This window comes from Squalius cephalus (assembly GCF_949319135.1).
Source record: "Squalius cephalus genome assembly, chromosome: 4".
Taxonomy (NCBI): domain Eukaryota; kingdom Metazoa; phylum Chordata; class Actinopteri; order Cypriniformes; family Leuciscidae; genus Squalius; species Squalius cephalus.
The window spans coordinates 15545710-15562100 of record NC_137125.1 but is presented as its reverse complement, the minus strand read 5'-3'; the positions used below and the strand labels follow the sequence as shown (position 1 = coordinate 15562100).

The window sequence follows — 16391 nt, the reverse complement described above, 5'->3', positions numbered from 1 at the left end:
CAATGGCACTCTGCGGCCAGGGTGCGGAAACGGATGGAATAATCCGACACCGAGCCTTCACCTTGACGCAGATCGGCGAGTAATCTGGCCGCCTCCTTACCCGCCACTGCGCGATTGAAAACCCTCCTCATCTCCTCGGAGAGTGCCTGGAACGAGGTGCAGCAGTCGTCCTTATTCTCCCACACCGCCGTTCCCCAGAGAGATGCCTTTCCTGACAGCAGTGTCAGTACAAACGCCACCTTGGAGGATTCACTATGAAAGGTGCGCGGCTGTAAGGCAAAATGCATGGAACATCTTGTGAGAAAGGCTCTGCAGAATTCAGGCTCACCAGAATACCCCTCCGGTATGGGTAGACGAGGCTCAGGTTGATTTTCTGTCGCTGGTGCTGGTGCTGGGGGAACGGGAAGGTGTGGGCGGCGCAGTGGGAGCTCGTAGATGTTGTAGCTGTTGGGTGAGCTCGGACACCTGTGCCACGAGTGCTTGGACCGCACGACCTGTGTGAGATATGCTCTCCTCTTGTTGATCCATACGCGTGATGCTATGGGAGATGAATTCACTCAGACGAGACTCGCTTGCTGCATCCATATTTGGTCAGATCGTTCTGTGAGGAAATCAGAACGGATGCAATTGCAAGTAAAAAGGCGTTTATTAAAGGTCAGAAACGCACAAACACAGGTCGGGGAAAACACACTCAGATGACGATTGTGGCACAGGGACTTCGATGGCCTCCGGTGGTGGTGAAGTGAAGCGTGCTCTGGAAACCAGGAAACAGTGGAACATCCAGACGAGGTGACGAAACACAACGAATCCACACGACGAAATCCACAGCAGGGGAACAGAGAGCCACACGGGAACAGGACCCGACACCGGGGAAACCACAACGATCTGACAACATGAGATGGGAATTACTGCACATATAAAGGGAACGGGGATTGATAACAGCTGGCAACACTAATCACTACAATGAGTAACCACGCCCACATACAGACACACACACACACACCAGAAATGAGACAGCCGATTCATGAACCGTGACAGTTAAAAAATATTTATATCTAATAAATGCTTTAATAAATTGAATAAATACACGTGAATGCTGTTCATTGAACCTTATATTCTATTATAATTCTTTATATTTTTATATACTTTATATTCTATTATATTCTATTTATATAACCATTATAATCTGAAACTGTTCTGGGGTGCGTTCTCCGATAACGTTGTCTCTTAGCGCGCTACGAAGACTCAAAAGGTACACCTTAACTACAGGTATACCTTTCCTACGTGTGTTCTCCGAACTATACCTTAGGATGTTGCTTAAGGTAAACCTTCCTAAGTTCGACCTTAGCAGGCGCTGTCCATGGTGGAGGCGCTGAATAGGTTGATATCGATGCCTCGATGATCGATTGTGCGCTCTTTCCTTCACAGCGGTATAGGTAAAGTATTGAGAAAACAATGTTATTTATAAAGAAGCGTTTTAGAAATAGTACAAACTGCATTTATCGGGGCTCATTGAAATATGTACATGCAGAAATAAATATGAGTATGTGTTTATAATTTAGCAAGTGTGCAATCCCAAACCCTCACGGCCATAAGTGTGTTAATGTTCTCCACAACGTATGCTGATTATCCACCAGCCATGTAGTTGACATACACTAACTGGCTCCGCGGACGGCGCCGTCTTTGATTTAAAACAAGTACTCGCTGTCTCGCTGCCATAGCTATAAAGATTGTGCAACTCATCTTTCTTTATATAGACTCCTAAGCCTTTTCTGTCAAATGGTTCGCCAGCTGATGTGCCTTAGGATAGTAATTAAAAAAGCTAACAACCATTAGTGTATGGAAACTTTATTAATGAAAACACTTCCATACACTGGGTGTAGGCTATAACAACTTAAGTATTTTATGTGTAAAATTTTAAAGTAAAGTAAAAATGTAATTTTAATACTAAATCAGATTTTATATTAAATGTTCATATAAAATTTTCTATGTGTAATTAAACTGCGATGTAAAAAAGCTTTTTGCGTAGTGGTGGCCACTAGCGGTATGAACCGTCAGCAGCGATGAGGTATAGCTAAGAGCGCTCCAGACCAACCTTACGAACGTATGACTTACAGAAGGTATACTTAACTAAGAAGGTTTCGGAAACCACGTATTAACGATAAGGTACTTCTTAAGGTACAACTTAAGAACGACGTAGCGTTAAGGTAGTTTCGGAGAACGCACCCCTGGTCAGAAATAGCCTAGAAACTCACTGAGACGTTTCATTTGACGTGATCAGGCAAAGGTAGCAAGAGCGTGGGCAACTCTGGAGGAAGCCTTTAAGAAAATTAAACACGACAATAAATCCACTGGACGAGGTGTCATTAAATGTGAGTTTTACAGTGAGATGGAAGAATTGATCGGATATAATCATGACGTTGACTTCACAGAAAACTTTACAATCATGTCTGGAAAAGCAGTATATTGAACGTGTAACTAAAATGTTAGTTGTCCAAAACCTTAATGATTCTTCTGTTCAACACAAAAGAAAATATTAAGAAGAATGTCAGTAACCAGACAGCAAAATAAAGAAATTCATACAGGTTTGGAAAAGTAATGACAATATTTTCACATTTAAGATAGAACAACGTTGGTCTGCTCAACACTGTGAACTCTGTCATTTTCATTTACATTGTTTAAAGTGCAATAAATGGAGAATTGAACAATAGTTATTTTTAAAGAAGTAATAAAATAGTTTCTTCCATTACAGAAGATTGTTCAACACCTTTTGACATCACAAAAATTATACATTTTCTCTGCTACAAAATTGACACATTTCAGGAAAAGCCAAAACAACTTGAACCGTTGGGTCAGTAAGGCTGCATTTACACTGCAGGTCTTGATGCCCAATTCCGATTTGCTGACTATATCCGATTTTTTTGACGACCCGCTTACATCATCTTTAAATAGTGACCCGTATCCGATATTTGCATTTACACTATACACTGCTAAAACAACCAAATGTAGACGTTCTGACCCGGAAAATGAAGTAAAACAGCTCAATATGCAATGGATGCAGAAGCAAACAAAATTATTATAGTGATGCGTGGATCGCGGTCATATCCGCGGGGGCTCTGACGGATAATCCGCGGATCGGGCGGGTCAAGTAGGCTAATAAAAATAACATTCTGATTAATTTCGGGTGGGTCGCGGGTGGATATGATAAATCATTATTAACGAAAATATTAACCACATTCTCTAAAATATGAGTATGTTCCATTCCAGTTTAAGTTTCAAGGGAGTAAAGCCTGTTTATGCCATTAAGAAAATGAAATTCTGTCAAATAAATTTCGTTTTAAAGAAATGTTCATATAAAAGCAGCGCTCATTCATCAGTGTATTATGTTACCATTAGAGATGCGTGCTTCAACCGTCGCCTCGAGTCCGCTGTTGAAGGTGATGATCATCCATTTATCCTCACGCGTAACAACACATACGAATACATAATTTGACCATCGGGTACGGATACTTACTCGCATTTACTGGGGAATATCCGATTTGTCTGCTTACATGGCACACGCAAATGCACGTATCCGATTCATATCCGATTTATTACCACATATGAATGAGGCCTGAATACGATCTGAGAAAATCGGAATCCATGCGGTTTTTCCTGCTTACACGTTCACCGGCCATATCCGATCTGTGCCACTTGAGAGGAAAAAATCGGAATTGGGTCACTTGAACCATGCAGTGTAAATGGGGCCTAAGTGTCAGATGTTCTAGAACGGCTACAGCACCTTTAATGAATGTTCAATTAAACACATTTTCACTGTTTATAAGAATCTAACTGTAACACTAACCTTAACCCTAAGTGTGCATTCCTTTCTCCACCAGATTGTTGAGCGCCAGATCCTCAAGGCAAGTTGGAGATCATTGGAGTGTCAGAAGATGACGGGATGCTCATCCTTCTGGACAGTGAATTGGAAGATTACACCTGTACCAAGTCATTTTTACTCAGGCAATATTAATGACTCGGTACAGCAACGTCCAATTAAATAAAAAATCTGGCACATTAATAACCGTATGCTGAGTGTTCAACACCTTGAGCAAATTCAGACCGCAGAATCCCTGGGTCCAATTCGGGACATTAAATCCCTGGATCCAATTAGGGACAGTGAAACAAGTAACAATGAATGAGGCTTAACCCCCTGGGGTCGGCTGCGATAGGCTCGTTTTTTTCCGTATGAGTGCAAAAAAATAAATAAAAAAAAATATTAATTTTTATCTTATATGCTTGTGTTATACATAAATCGATCCTGTTTAGTGTGTATTTTTTTTGTGTGTGCTCATAATAAAAACAAAGTGTTGTGCTTTTCACTAAATAAAGAAAAATAAACATGATGCGAGTTCTGCCTACTCTCCGTAAGTGAAGTCAATTCTGAAACGCGTCCGAAAATGACCTGTAACTCAGCGAATACTCAGTCAAACAGGCATACAAACACACAGGCATGAAGCTTGAATTCTCTTCGTTTAAATCAGGGGTGGGGAACGTTGATCCTGGAGGGCCATTGTCCTGCAGAGTTTAGCTCCAACCCTAATCAAACACACCTGAAACTAATCAATGTCTTCAGGATTACTGAAGTTGCAGGCAGCCAAATGTTTTATTCAGGGTTGGAGCTAAACTCTGCAGGACAATGGCCCTCCAGGATCAACGTTCCCCACCCCTGGTTTAAATGAAGTAATTTTTATAAAAAACACATATTCACAGTTTATATAATATGTATGTAAAGAGAGAGATGTCAGTCGTTCTCATCTCAGCTAATTAAGTTTTAATGTGACTCTGCCTACGGAGACCGCGCTATTCAAACGCAAATGTGAGGCGATCCATACAAACCTGTGAAACGCCCACATCCGCTGGATAAGGCCGGTGAAACACTGGATGCGTGGCATAAGCGTCTCAGCTGGTGGCGTGTCCGTTTTTATTTCGGCTCCCATGTTAACAGTTTAGAGTTTGCACACTACCTGTGTGAGACGCACATCTCAGGCGCGGCACGAGCCGCGTGGAAAACGCGTGCATTCTAGAAATAGAACCAACGCCTATTTTTCACGCGACACGCAAGCGTCTTGGAAGCGTTTCCATGCAAAATTGAATAGGAAAATCTGTTTATTTGTCATTTTGACACGAATACATATAAATAAATGTCCTTTTGATGTTTAAAAGTGTCTAGGTTTTGACATAAATGCAAATATAAATGTAATTTTACAAAATATGATCAATTTTCAAATACTGCTGTATTGAATGAACAGCTTTTAGCAAACTCTATTGCTATACTGAGATGAGGAATATATACTGTATGTGTTTTGTCAAAAATAAAGTCATCAACTAACTAATGAATCCTTTACTTTGAAATACGTATGATAAAATGTATACTTTAGTTCTGAAAGACGTTGACTAGTTTTGAAAAGATTATAAAGTATGTATGTGCATGCATATATATATGTGTGTGTATATATGAAGAGTTCAGATGCAAAAGCCTCTAAATGCCATCTGAAATTTTCTCCTAGAATGATCATTTTTATGAAGCTTGTATATTTAAGTTAGCTATAGGTGACACACCTGAATAAATGGCTCATTAAGTATGCAGGGACGTAGTCTCACCAGGTGTGAACTACTAAATATGCATGATGCTGTTGGAGCGTTTACGCCCCATCCGCATATTGGCTTTCCAAACTAAAAGTGTTTTACAAAACTAAAATCAATGTATCGTTTTATGTGAATGATTAGGCAGGATGATTTTCACATCATTTTGAAGAAAAAAATCTAGGCAATGACATCCATTAGTCAAAAGTCTTATTGACACATATTTAGTATGTGTTTTGTGGCCTTATTTCAGAAACTTTAATTTTTAGTTTTTTCGATAACCATGCATAAACATTATTCTCTCAAAAATGAAAACATGTACATACATGTGGCTCACATATTATGGAAGTCCTGTTTGTGCTATGTAGAGTGAATTTACACCTTTGCCATTGATGTTTATAAGCAACTGAAAAAAGCACAAATGTCAGGGCATGTCAGAACATCTCAAGGACCCCAAAAACAAAATTACCCACCCACGTCTGATTTTCATCTGGCGCATTCGAACGGGATAAGCGAAGCCTGTGATTTTACTCGAATTTACTGACTTATCTCCCGGAAGCCGGAACCCGGATATGACGCCAAGACTTTGCGTACATCTACTTCCTTGTTTCCGCTTGTTTCTCAACATGGCTGCTAGTGCTAAGAAGAAAAGTCGACATTGGACGCGTGAGGAGACACTCTTTTTAATCGATGTTTGGGGTGAACCATGTTATCAAAGGCAATTCGAACAAATGGTGCACAACCACACCATATTTACAAAGATCTCGTCCTCCGGTGCCCGTCTATACAGGACTTCGGAGATTGGACCAAGTGTAAAGAAAGTTTGGACTACCTGAGAAGAAAGTACCGTGATAGCCTCAAAAACAACAAGAAGACCGGAACAAACCCCATTAAATGTCCTTATTTTGATCATATTTCAACATATCCCTTCTCACGTTAGCTAACACATGGTACAGTAATAGCCAGTTTAGCCGCTATAAAACGTTTCTCCTTTTCAACAGCTAACGTAAGTTACTGTAAGGATAACGTAATGCAAACATGTGCTAACATGTGCTACAGTAAAAGCCAGTTTAGCAGCAACATACAGTAACGTTAACTTTATGCTAACTTTAGTAATGCCACACAATTTAGACAACCACTTGCCAATTGTTGATCCACAGCAAAGCACATTAGTTTTACATTCGTTTTCTATTGCTTTTATATACAGGTTGCCGACCTATGAACAACCCCGGAGACATAAGGATGGATAACGGGGGGAGTTCAGATGAGGAATCTGACTGTGGTAAGCAGCCTACACTGGCCTGTACAGTACATAATACTGTAACGTTATATTGTGTTAATTTATATGTAGACATTGTATCTTCTCTATAGTTAAATAAAGAAATAAGTAGAAGCATAGTAAATCATTACTGAGTGAACCTGCTTGATTTTCTTTTGTTTTCAGCAGGTTCATCTGAGAGCCCTAATGATCACAACACCTCAAGGGAAAATGATGCAGAGGATGAGGCTTCCAGTCATGGCTCAGCCTCCAAAGCACCACCCCCACCTCCTCCTGCTGCTGAACCCAAGCCACAAGGTGGGCTCTCATGTTGGTAATAGTTTTCAATAAGCTACACAAATGTAGGTAGTTGCTTAGGAGCGAATGGATGATATGGTTAGCTGTACTATGATACCTAAAAGTATCAATATTTTGTCAATGTACCTTTGGGACACTACCACACACTAGGTTCAGTTGAGTGATGCACCTGCTAAGAGCAGGAAATTGTATTTTAGCTCCCATAATAACTTTTATTGTTTTTCTCATCTATAGTGATGCTTTGTTGTGTGCGCACTTTCATGTATGAATAGAATAGGATGTGAAACGAGACTTGTCTGGTCTATGTTGTGGTGGACGGCAATAAATCTGCACTTACAAAATTCCAGGACAGTCTCCCTCACCCTGCTTATAGTAGTCTACGACCATTATAGCATAATATACAGACCACACATCACAGCATCACTTTAATTGAGAATAAAAATAAAAGGAATTATGAGAGCTCAAATACATCCATTTCTTAACAGGTGCATCACTCAACTGAAATAAATGTTTTGTCTTTGCAGCACATCGCAGAAGAAAGGGCCGAAAAACACAGATAATGGAGGCAATTGACAAGGGTCTGGACCGTCTCCTGCAAAATGAGAACACCCATGACTACGATAGGGAGCGGTTTGAATGGGAGAAAGAGATGGAGAGAAATAGAATGGAGCTGAAAAGGAAACGCCTTGATTTTGAAATAAAGAAGATGGAAGCTGATGAAAAGAGAGCAGAAGACAACAGGGTGCTAATGCTCCAGATCTTTCAGTGCTTTAGGCCCCAGTCCCAGCATTTACCTTTCTTTTATATTTTGTAAAAATTATTTTATAACAAAACACTGAAAAAAAAAAGTTGAACAAAACTTTAATCTTATGTGAATTGCCAAGTTCAGAAATGAAGGATGCTCTGCACTATAAATAAATGTTTGATTTCAATTTCATGTGCGTCTTGACTGCATAGTTTGTGTATGAGCTTCCAAAGCTTCTTTGCAATTTACTGATTTGTATTAATATGGGCTACTAAGGCCTCCCGAATGTGCTCTGCTGGGGAGAGAGTAGAAAATATCTGCTGCTCTGGGGCCTCATTTATAAAACTTGGTGTAGGATTTGCGTTTTTGTGCGTTTTTGTGCGCACGCCTGGGTCAGACCTTGCGTGAAGGACCGCACATTTTCCCGTCAAGTTCGCTTTTTATAAATACCAATTATTGCGTAGAGAGTGGCGTACGCCTTCTTTTGTGCGTACGCAACGTTTATAAATGAGGCCCCTGGTCCTGCCTCTGGTTGATCAAACACATCTTCCAGGGGTTCCTGGTAAGCAACTTTCTGTATTTCACAGAAGTTGCGCAACACTACACAAGCAGACACAACATACTTCACATTTTGGGTTTGACAGTCATTTCTTTTCATAATGCATCTCCAACGGCCCTTGTAGGCTGCCCTGGGACCCCTCGCTGTACCTTCCGGGAATGGCTTCATTATGTTGCTAGTCAAGCTGTAGGCAGAATCGGCCACAATCAGGACAGGTATGTCGACCCCTTGGATGTTCCTGGTGACTGGAGGGAAAAAGGTACCATCCTCCAGCTTGCGGCACAGACGTGAACACTCAAAAACGTATGCATTGTGGCACTTCCCAGGCCAGCCAACATCAAAATCAAGGAAGCTGTAAGTGTGGCCTACAAGACCTTGAAGAAGAACACTGTACCATCCTTTTCTGTTATAAAAGTCGGTGGGATAGCTCGATGGGGCTATGATTGGTATGTGTGTGCCATCCAAAGCCCCAGCACACATGGGGAATCCTGTCTTCCTCTCAAATCCTGTGATGATGGCTTGGACTTCAGCAACAGTTTTTGGCCTCTTTACAAAAACCCTCCTGAGTTTGCTCAGTGCCTCACACACCTCCCAGAAAATATTACAGGCGGTGCTGGTTCCAATACCAAACAGGTTGGCAACATCGTGGAACTCAACATTACTGGCAAGCTTGTAGATTACTTAATTTTCTTAAAGGCAGTGTTGTAGCTACCCTCTTCTCTAGAGGTACTGGATCCAACATGTTGGTAGTTTGAGGTTTTATGTATGGGTGCAGCTGGTCACAAAGGATATTGAAGGTCTCTTTGGGCATTCTGAAGTTGAGGTACCAATCATTTTCTTGAAAATTCTGGAGCACCTCTGTTTCCCAAAAGGAAGGGCCTCGCACTCGTGTTGTTCTCTCATTGTAGCATGAATTTGCTATGAAAGAGAGAAGGCCATCAGTACATAATGTCAGTTTGCAGTGTTAATATTCAACACAGACGCAAGTAATCAATTTTTTTTTTTTTTTTTTTTTTTTTACAAATTTAAGTATCTAAACTACAGAAAACGATTCAAATGAGAACAATAACATCAAAAGTATTAAGAAATTTAAAGGGATACTCCACTTTAAAATGAAAAATGTTTCATCATATACTCACCCTCATGTTGTTTCAAACCTGTATGAATTTCTTTCTTCTGCTGAACAGAAAGGAAGATATTTAGAAGAATGTCAGTAACCAGACAGTTTCTGGTCCCATGGAAGTCAATGATATTCTTCTAAATATCTTCCTTTCATTTCAGCAGAAGAAAGAAATTCATACAGGTTTGAAACAACATGAGGGTGAGTATATGATGACAGAATTTTCATTTTAAAGTGGAGTATCCCTTTAAGAATGACATTTTGATTTTCAATCTAAAGTTAAAACCTAAACCCAGCCCTGACTTACTACACTTTATAACTATACAAGTAGACCACCAGAAAAAAACTGACAATATTGCTTGCATTTGTGTAGCACATTTTTATTACATCTTTATTGTAGTCTGTATTCTTCACTGTATCTTTACAGTTTACACATGGGCAAGCATTTTTATTATAATTATTCATAGGCTATTATTATTTAAATGTGCCATGTAGGCTATTATATATGGATAGCAATGATAAATAAACAAAATACTTAAAAAAATATACTATAACCATATAAAAATAGTTTATACCCATACTACATTTCTTGTAGCCCAGTGGAAATATGTTTTCAATGGGCGACTATATGGCACTGTACACTTTTTGCGTATGGTTGAGGGTCCGGTTAGATGGATAAAAAACATTTCACCAGGTTAAAATCTATTAGCTCAAGCTTTACGCTTGATTTATTTGTAACATTAACCTCTAATTATGAAGTGAGCCCTCGCTTGATTGTGCATTATTTTTGAATAGCTATTGCTTGATGTCTTGTCGTTATCTCTAGATGTATGATACAAACATAAAAATTATACTTAAAAAAAAAAAAAAATTATACCGCATGCTGCTATACATGTCATCCATCTCCATCTAATCATTCTTTTTGTCTTCGTACTTAGTGTTTTTCATCTTTCTCTTTCTGCAAATTGTATATGGTGTATAGCGACATGACCCAGCACCCAAAACACTGTCAAAACACTCCAACGCACCCTCCATTCTTCGCGAAAGATGGACAAAAAGGCGCAAAAGAAAGAAATAGCTACCTTGAAAAAAAAAAAAAAAAAGCCCCGCCAAATCCTGGCTAAATCAGAGATGCCGATTCGCACGGGACTAATATTATCACAGGACCTCCGTTTTCGGCGAAATATGGTAGGTCATTTGCGGGGTAATTATTACTTTACAAATTACAGACATGGCCGATTCGCACGGGATTAAGATCACAGACGACCTCCGCAATTATTACAAATGACTGGAGGTCGCCAGGTAATACTTATCCCGTGCGAATAGGGCTTTAGCCTTGTATTTTTAGTCTAGGGGAGAGCCGGGACAGTTGAAACACTTTTCAGATAAATGTCGTTTTCTGAGATAAGGATAGATTTTTTTTTTTTTTTTTGTGATCAACAACTCACATTTGTGTTCTCTTAGTATCATGTGTTACTCGGTACAAATATAGAATGATTTAAGCAAAAATTGACTTTGAAAGGTCGTTGTGCTTCAGGGGGGACGATTGCAACACGGGGGTGGGAACGGATGAAACATAACAGTTTAAACGGTACCTACTGTATTCATCTAATGCTTGTTTTTATGAACAATACCTGACAAGTATTGTATGTACATATTGTTACAAACATATTTTGTAATTTATTTTAATTTAAAGGTTCATATTAACATTTTTGTTCTGTTGCCCAGTAAACAATAGGCAATAAGCCCATGCACATTTTGCGTACTCTTTCTAATAGGCTATTTTGACAAAGACAGACAAATCAGTTTATGATTCATTTTCTAACATTTCTTCCTTGAGTCATATTGAGTGATTGCTACAGTTGATACTCAACCAGAATAATACTTTTACCGCCGCCGTTCCTGCGGCAACAAATTGGGGATGTGTATTTGCTGCCCTTTACCGCTAAGTGGCGCTGTAATCACAGACTTTGAAAAGTGTCAGTTTATTCTCTCTATGACGTACAGTAATCTGCCGCGGCGCATTGAGAGCTGAGGTCGCAGATAAATTCAAGTTAAACATTGTAGTTAAACTAATTCATAATCACAGTACTGAAAAGAAGTACAAATTTAGAACTGAAAAAAAAAATAGGCTTCTGTTATTGCATCAAATTTAAGCAAAGTAGGCCTAGGCACACGTTAACATTGTGTGTCCAGTTTTTCTATAATTTAGAAAGGCTATGCATGTCAATAGGTTACTTGTCTTTTACTTTGTGTTATTTTAATTTGTTTCTAGATTTAATAACTGAAGCATAACAGTGAAATAAATTAAAATAAATGATCGTAAAATTAAAACAGGACTTGCTAACCGATGTTAGTCGGCAGCATTTGTGTTTTTGGATTAATTAAGAATTAAATAGGCTTACAGTAGGTTGTTATTATTAGCATAATTTTATTTTATAAATAATGAAAACATTTCAACATAAACATTGCAATAGAAAAATGTCACATCAATGAGGCTTTGTGTAAGGATAAGACGTTAAGCTCATGCTCATGTTACAGTGTTGTGTAGTCCATACCAGCCGTTTGTTGTAGTCCTTATAAAACTATTTTTTAAAAACAAATATCTCCCTTTGCTTTGAACTTTGGGCATTGTAACTTTGCAGATGTTGTTTATGCTCAAAAAGCAACACTACACACTAACTAAAGTTAGAAAAGTGAAATCATAGTCAACCACCCCTTTAACAAGGTAATGAGGAAACAAGATACACCTGGGGAGACTAATCAATATGACAAAACATGACACAAGACAGGAAATATCAAAAGACAAGGGGAACACAAGACAGTAAAACGTGACAGTAATGTATATATTAGGGTGACCATTTGTCCTCTTTTTCCCGGACATGTCCTCTTTTTGGAACTAAAAAAATGTGTCCAGCTGGGATTTCTAGATGAACCTAAATGTCCGGGATTCGTCTTTTGCTTTCTACAGTCGCCATTTTTGCATTGCTTTAGGTCCCGCCTTCTCGCACGCCACCATTGGTCGGTCGGTCATGTATGTAAGGCAAACATTGGTCAAACTGCATCTCAGTCATTACCCTCAGCAGAGAGCACAAGAGAGAGACAGTGCAGCGCTTGCTTATCAACAGTGGCACATGGCTCCTGAACAGCTTATCAACAGTGGCACATGGCACCTGAACGGTGTAAAAAAAGCCCAAATGTAAATTCATAGGTGATTTACAGAGAAAATTCCGGTGTTTTTGTTTTGGTCGGGATCCATGTGAAGCAGAATGCATGACCTGCAAAGCTGGCACGTACGTGTCAGTGTCAAATAAAGGTGCTAGCGACCTAGAAGCCCACATAAGGAAAGTATACAAGAGAACAGGGTTAGGGTTAGGAAGTGGCGGAGATCAGGGGCCTGTTTCAGAAAGGAGGTTAAGTGAAAACTCTAAGTATGTTAGCCCTGAAATGAGGGAAACTCTGGGTTTTCTGTTTCAGAATGGGAGGTATGTTAAACCTGAGAAAGCAGAGTAAGTCAAGCCCGTTTCTGAAAGAGAGGTAACTTAAACTCAGAGTCAGTTACCATGGTAACTTACTCTGTGAACCTAACCTGGTCGGGAGCAGGTTTTCTTCGGTAAACCCAGAGTTTCATTCGGTCTCCTCCCCTTTTTTAAAGAGGAAGTGGTGTTTAAACTCCTCATTCATTCTTTCAGTACATTTTTATTAATAAAATTAATCTTTTATTAATAAATAAAATATTGCTATTTTTAATGCAGTTTTTTTCTATTTTTTTAATAAGATGAAGTCTATATAATTCCTTAACTGGCAACTGAAAATACAGTAGTTGATTAGAGTTACATAATGTAGTTCTAAACTAATTCTACAGAATTAAACTGTGGCATTACTGGAAATCACTGAACTGTGTTCATCTGTGCAACATAAGTTGATGGACCGTCCTCCTGCTGTTCTTCCACACTCAGGGGGCGGGGGGAGAGATACGAATACCCGTTTATACTTAGATTTAACTTAGATTCTATAGGCTACTCCACATAAAAATGTGAAATAATCAGAATGTGTAGATTGTTTGATGTGTAGACACGTAATATTAACATTACCTCTGTAGGCCTCTAAAATAGCCTATTTAAAAAATAACACATATGTAAACCTCTTACATTTTATGAAGGCCCTTGGATCTTCGGGAATGACCGGATCTGAAGTCCCTCCAGGAATTCACTCAGCCAAAAATGCTGCTGCACTGGGTAGATTGTTTGATGTGTAAACACATAATGTTAACATTACCTCTGTAGGCCTCTCTGTGGCAGCAGAAACTATTTATCCTCATCGTCCTGTGAAGATGAGCATTTGGTCGAGTGCACTTTATAACACTATTTCATTTCTGGTGTATTGAGTAGGCGGCTTACGACTGTCTGGGGTTCTGTTGGGACAGGAGGCTCCAAAAGACAGATATTACCATCAGAATCTGTTAGGACCAACAAAAAAACCCAACCTCAAAGTAAAATAAATGGAAATATCAAAAATAGCCTATCTAAAAATAACACATATGTAAACCTCTTACATTTTATGAGGCCCTTGGATCTTTGGGAGTGACTGGCTCTGAAGTCCCTCCAGGAATTCCCTCAGCCAAAAATGCTGCTGCACTGCTAGACACTGGATGCTATTTAGTTATTTAATATGTCAGATGTTTGTAAAGTCAGGTAGCCTACACCCATGATATGATCAAGCCTTACCTGATTGAATTATGTTTTTATATTTAATTTTCAGCTGCTGCCATGTTCTTTTAATGCCTGCAGGATTGCAACTACATGAAAATTAAAATTAGGTTGAATAACATACTGTTCTTCCAGTTTCACCTCTGATATTATAACAGTTCAATGACATCTTCAACAGTGTAATTAGAAATGACAAATGACTACAAATGACATCTTCAACAGTGTAATTAGATTAATGTAATAATGACTATCTTTAGAAAGCATTGGTCTACTTATTACTAAATCCCATATCAACCTCAACCATTTGAACAATACAAGGAGAGACAAGAACTGCACTTTTAATGCTTTCAAATAAACAATATACAATTGCATGAATTATTCTTGAATTGACCAAAGTGTGTAGAGGGAGAAGGTTACATTAAAAATATACCTTTTAAAAATGTATGTTAAATATACAGAATTGTTCAGCGTTCTCTTCACGTTTCTCAGCACAGCATTAGCAGGCTCTTCACTGGACTCAGACAGAGAGAGGAATAGACACGTGTAACTCACAGCATTAGCAGGCTCTTCACTGGACTCAGACAGAGAGAGGAATAGACACGTGTAACTCACAGCATTAGCAGACTCTTCCAGCATTAGCAGGCTCTTCAAGCATTAGCAGGTTCTTCATTGAGCTCAGGCAGAGAGAGGAATGGACAGCTGTGATTGCGAGTGAACAGCAGAAATAATTCCCACACTCACATTTCCACCACACACTGCAAGGTTTCACTCGTGCTCATTTCCACAATAAAACTGCAACTCAACAGACCCACAGTGCACCAAGGCCTCCGCCCGCATTCCAGCCGAAGTTCTCTCTGGCTCTCTCATCTATCTCTCTCGTCTGTCTCTCTCGTCTGTCTCTCTCGTCTGTCTCTCTCTCGTCCTCTCTGTCCCGCGGCCTCCCGCCGCGACCGCGGCCACGGCCGCTCACGTACTGCGCGCCTCACCTCTGCTCGTCCCGGGGAAGAACCACACTCACTTTCTCTTCCTCTGACTTTTTATACTCTCATGAGCTAGTGTGGCCCCATTCAAACGCTCAGCGCAAATTACCCACACCTGCCGTCAATCCGCCACTAGGTTACCATAGCGACAGGCACTCACCCAGGCTTTGGGACGGTGTTTCGCTTCCCAAATCTCAGCGGGGACATTTCTCTAGCAGGGATAGTCCCGGGCTTATTTGTCACCCCGTGACAAAGTGAAGAGACTTTTTAAGATTTTGTTTTTATTATTTAATAAAGAGTATATTTATTTTGAATGCTGTGTCCGCCATTTCCTTCGTGTCCACGGCCGGCTCCTCAGGGGCGGCACGCAAGCGAAGGGGTGGGCGGCCCGCTGGCGCTCCACCCCGACCTGTGACAAGTTCAGGTTATCTCTTCATGTATCTCTTCGCATTTCTCAGCACCTTCGGACAGAGAGAGGAATGGACATAATCCACAGCTTCCGTGTTCTCTTCAGCGTTCTCTTCGCGTTTCTCAGCACAGCATTAGCAGGCTCTTCGCTGGACTCAGACAGAGGGAGGAATAGACACGTGTAACTCACAGCATTAGCAGGCTCCTCACTGGACTCAGACAGAGGGAGGAACAGACACGTGTAACTCACAGCATTAGCAGGCTCCTCACTGGACTCAGACAGAGGGAGGAACAGACACGTGTAACTCACAGCATTAGCAGGCTCCTCACTGGACTCAGACAGAGGGAGGAACAGACACGTGTAACTCACAGCATTTGCAGGCTCTTCGCTGGACTCAGACAGAGAGAGGAATAGACACGTGTAACTCACAGCATTAGCAGGCTCTTCACTGGACTCAGACAGAGAGAGGAGAATATGTATAACTCACAGCGTTAGCAGGTTCTTCCAGCATTAGCAGGCTCTTCATTGAGCTCAGGCAGAGAGAGGAATGGACAGCTGTGATTGCGAGTGAACAGCAGAAATAATTCCCACACTCACATTTCCACCACACACTGTAAGGTTTCACTTGTGCTCATTTCCACAATAAAACTGCAACTCAACAGACCCTC

At 40.2% G+C, this 16391-nt stretch overlaps 1 protein-coding gene across 1 annotated transcript; it reads left to right on the top strand.

Annotated features, from left to right (window-relative positions):
* Positions 1 to 6744: 6744 nt before the first annotated feature.
* Positions 6745 to 8015, top strand: LOC307157636 (uncharacterized protein; the record flags this gene model as incomplete). Its single annotated transcript, XM_079869563.1, has 3 exons — positions 6745 to 6907; positions 7073 to 7201; positions 7726 to 8015. Exons 1-3 carry the CDS (start codon positions 6844 to 6846, stop codon positions 8013 to 8015), a joined length of 483 nt encoding a protein of 160 aa, XP_079725689.1. The 5' UTR covers positions 6745 to 6843.
* Between the last annotated feature and the right edge of the window lie 8376 nt (positions 8016 to 16391).